The 4,340-nt window shown below is 45.5% G+C and overlaps 1 protein-coding gene across 1 annotated transcript in view; it reads right to left on the bottom strand.

Annotated features, from left to right (window-relative positions):
- Positions 1 to 3,132: 3,132 nt before the first annotated feature.
- LOC106812190 (carbohydrate sulfotransferase 14-like) overlaps positions 3,133 to 4,340 on the bottom strand; it is a 16,611-nt gene continuing 15,403 nt past the window's right edge. Inside the window, exon 2 of the mRNA XM_014816015.1 lies at positions 3,133 to 4,195. Coding sequence (XP_014671501.1) covers positions 3,186 to 4,195 — 1,010 coding nt within the window. The 3' untranslated portion in view covers positions 3,133 to 3,185. The remainder of the gene's footprint in view (positions 4,196 to 4,340) is intronic.

Below are 4,340 nucleotides of genomic sequence, written 5' to 3'. Positions count from 1 at the left end.
TTTGTAACAACGGCCAACCAATAGGCCTATTATCAGGTGTGTATAATATAGACTATATTAGTCTAGTCTATTAGTCTATTATACTAGTCTATATTATACACTCGTGATATTTATCATAAATGTTTCTCTACCGGCGTGTTATAGTGACTTATACATACATTCCATGAGCTAAGACACGCTTAGTCTCGTTTCTTGTTATGAGTGTATGTTTATAAAACTGTTGTCATGGTAATGAGTGATCAGGAGTTTTTTTTGCGGCGAACGGAAAATGTTTTGTGAGGTGTCATCGGTTGTGAGTGGACGTTAACTGGCAAGTATGCGGAAGCAGACGAAGTTCTGGCAGCGTGTTGCCACTCGTTATTCGCCTATGCAAAAGTTTGATCAAGCTTATATATAACATGGCATGCATGTGCATCGGGGAAAATATCGCTATTATAGCAGGGCAGCCAGACGTGATTTTATATTTTTATAGATCAAAATCTTTTCTGCTTCAAATATAATAATGGAACGTTCGTTACACACTGTTAAACTTGTTATATCAACTGTTATGTTGAAAATGTGTCTAATCCGGTATTAATATCTATTGACTTGAATGCGAATTTAACAAACGTGACGTTTAAAAATTTAATCAATTTTAAATTCGCTTTAATTTATGCTACTAATATAACTACTAACATGTTTTTCTATAGTAGATCTTCTTGTTTGGTTTTAGTTGTCATAATTAATAGTGACTTTACCACCTTCATCTTCTATCGCCTTCTCCTCATCCTTTTCCTCCTCCTTTTCCTCTTCCTCCTCTTCCTCCTCCTCACTCTCTTCCTGCTCCTCCTCCTACTTCCTAAATCACCGTCAGCGGTCATTGTGTCCGTAACCATAGATACTAACCCAAGGGGGTTAGCACTACCCCCCCTTGGGTTAGTATCTATGCCGTAACGACGGTACCACTCACAGTGAATGATTCTGTTTGTCTTTTTAAATGCACCGATTATAATAATACGTGTGCTTATTACTTTGTTTATATTAGCTTGTTTACTTTGTTTATATTAGCTTATTGGTTTGTTTATATTAGCTTGTTTACGAAACCGAGACTCAACATTACATGAATTGCTCTGTTGTCTGTACATTCCTGTAGCGGGAGTAAAGGGCTACACGGGTATAACTATGTTGATCGTACATCCTTGCAGCGGGAGCGAAGGCCTACACGGGTAGAGCTATGTTGATCGTACATCCCTGTAGCAGGAGCGAAGGCCTACACGGGTAGAGCTATGTTGTTCGTACATCCCTGTAGCAGGTGCGAAGGGCTGCACGGGTAGAGCTATGTTGATCGTACATCCCTGTAGCAGGAGTGAAGGGCTACACGGGTAGAGCTATGTTAATCGTACATCCCTGTAGCAGGAGGGAAGGGCTACACGAGTAGAGCTATGTTGTTTATACATCCCTGTAGCGGGAGTGAAGGGCTACACGGTTAGAGCTATGTTAATCATACATCCCTGTAGCAGGAGTGAAGGGCTACACGGGTAGAGCTATGTTGATCGTACATCCCTGTAGCGGGAGTGAAGGGTTACACGAGTAGAGCTATGTTGTTTGTACATCCCTGTAGCGGGAGCGAAGGGCTACACGGATAGAGCTATGTTGTTTGTACATCCCTGTAGCGGGAGTGAAGGGTTACACGAGTAGAGCTATGTTGATCGTACATCCCTGTAGCAGGAGTGAAGGGCTACACGGATAGAGCTATGTTGATCGTACATCCATGTAGCGGGAGCGAAGGGTTACACGGATAGAGCTATGTTGTTTGTACATCCCTGTAGCAGGAGCGAAGGGCTACACGGGTAGAGCTATGTTGTCTGTACATCCCTGTAGCGGGAGTGAAGGGCTACACGGATAGAGCTATGTTGTTTGTACACCCCTGTAGCAGGAGTGAAGGGCTACACGGGTAGAGCTAGGTATGTCCGTCCGTACAAGCAAGTGTGACAACGCCAAGCCTCGCCAATCTGTACAACACCTGTACTTAGGTCATTCTGTACAACACCTGTACTTAGGTAATTCATAGTCGATACGCTACGATGGGTAGCGCTAGGAGAATATCAAATGACGGAAGCAGCGTAAAACTGGTTTGGGGAGTCAAAGGTCAAGAGTAAAAAAATCTATACTAAGATTGCAGCTTATAAATTCTGCAAACTGCCAGAAAATTTCTATGTGCTACTGCCCCCTACATGTGCGGCTGCAAAACGCAGGGGCGGGAAGATAACCGCGGAATTATTTGTTCAGAAAGTTAGTTTAGACTTTTGGCAAGAGACGACATTTTATTTTCGTACGTATATACAAGCATTTACACAGTAAATGCAATTCATATCATCACGAGTAGGTAATCTAAATCTCATCTGCAGTATTTTCAGACTTGTGGTAATCTACTTCAGTAGACAAGGATATCCATTTTACGTGTTCATTATACAATACAATACAATACAATACAATACAATACAATACAATACAATACATACATTATACAGTACAATGAATCATAATACAAGATATCCATTTTCCTCGAGAGGATATCTATCTTGTCTCGTGTGACGAACCAGTGGGAGACCCAACTAAACGGGAACGACGCTCCACATGTCCACCCGCTACGTCGCTTACACGTTATATAGCATCGTGTTTTCACATACACTCAGTATGACATCATGAGATCCAATAAACGAAAACCTGCAGTGATATGTGTCCACACTCCAGCGCAACAAATCAAAGTGTGTTATTTTGAGATTGTCGGCTTATCCAAAGACACTAAAAGAATTAATATCTCTAGACTAATTCTTCTAGTATCTATAGTTAATTGGGTTTAATCAAGAGCTAATAATACATATTACATTTATTAGAATTACGTAATGTATTAATAGTTCTTGTTTTTATCCTAGTATCTATAGCACGAATACGTCAACAAATGAAGTACACTCGCTGGTGGCGTTAAACGCATTATCTTATAACAGACATTTTTATGAACATCGTCATCATCATCGTCACAGTCATCGTCATAGTCATCACCATAGTCATAGTCATCATCATCATCATCGTGATAGTCATCGCCATAGTCATCATCATCGCCATAGTCATCATCATCGTCATAGTCATCGCCATAGTCATCATCATCATCATAGTCATCGTCATTGTCATAGTCGTTGTCATCATCATCGCAGGAACTCGGGCACTTTGTAGCCGAACATGAGAAAGTCTGGTAGGTACGTCTCGTAGACTTTCGCCACGAGTTCCCGCGGGAGGGCGCCATAGTAGCGCTTCAGCTGCGCGGCGGTGCTGCCATTCTGCGGCGAGGAGAATGAGTATTTACCGGACAACTTAACGTCGTCGTCGATCCCTGCCGCCGCCAGGAAGTCGCCGCTCTCCTTCTCCATGTTCTCGTACTTGCCGATAAAATCGTAGTCGGCAATGCACGGACTGCACAGGTGGGCGAACAACGCCCAGTGCTCGTTGAACAACCTCGGCTCGGAATCGACGAGATATTGCAAAAACTCCCGAAAGGTGACGCGTCGGTCGTTGCCGACCGTGCGGCCAGCGTTCGCGGCGACGGCGCGTCGGTGCTTCTCGAAGTCGCCGACGTCGCCGTCGTGGTCGAGTTTGTCTCGGTATGCGCTCAGCAGACGAGTGAACGGATGCCGGACGAAGATCAGCTTGCGATAGCGTCGCATGATGTGCGCGCGCGTGCGAGCGTCCAGCGCCGACAGTCGATGCAGCAACCCCGCCGCCATGGCGCGACGATGCACGTTAACACCCGACATCCGATCCAGCCTCGCGGCGGTGACGATGACGTCATCGCGCGGGGATGCCGCCGCCGCACGCACGGCGAGCAGTATCCGCTTCCAGCTGGTCGAGGCGACCTTCGGGATCGCGCAGTATGCGAAGCTGTGCGCGTCGTCGGCGTACGTGTGCGTGAGATAGTTGTAGTTTTTGCCGCCGAACGTCGCGTTGGCGTAGCGCTGAGCGCAGACGCGTCGCACACGCTCTCTCCGCTGCCGGTAGATGGTGCTGGCGTCGCGCAGCTGCTCGTAGATGGCGCCAGTTACGTGTTGATGCTCGTAGATGGCGCCAGTGTCGTGTTGATGCTCGTAGATGGCGCCAGTGTCGCGTCGCTGCTCCTTGCTGATGACATCGTTCACGTCGTTCGTTAACGGTTCAGAGATATCTGAGATATCAGAGATATATGTATATACACAATTATCCATTCATGATATATACAAATATGTATACAATACAATATGTTTCTCTCTCTCTCTCTTTCTGTGTGTGTGTGTGTGTGTGTGTGTGTGTGTGTGTGTGCGTGTGTGTGG

Source organism: Priapulus caudatus, unplaced genomic scaffold (assembly GCF_000485595.1).
Source record: "Priapulus caudatus unplaced genomic scaffold, Priapulus_caudatus-5.0.1 Scaffold618, whole genome shotgun sequence".
Taxonomy (NCBI): Eukaryota; Metazoa; Priapulida; class Priapulimorpha; order Priapulimorphida; family Priapulidae; genus Priapulus; species Priapulus caudatus.
Note: the sequence above shows the minus strand (reverse complement) of the source record. Positions and strands in the feature narration are given on the sequence as shown.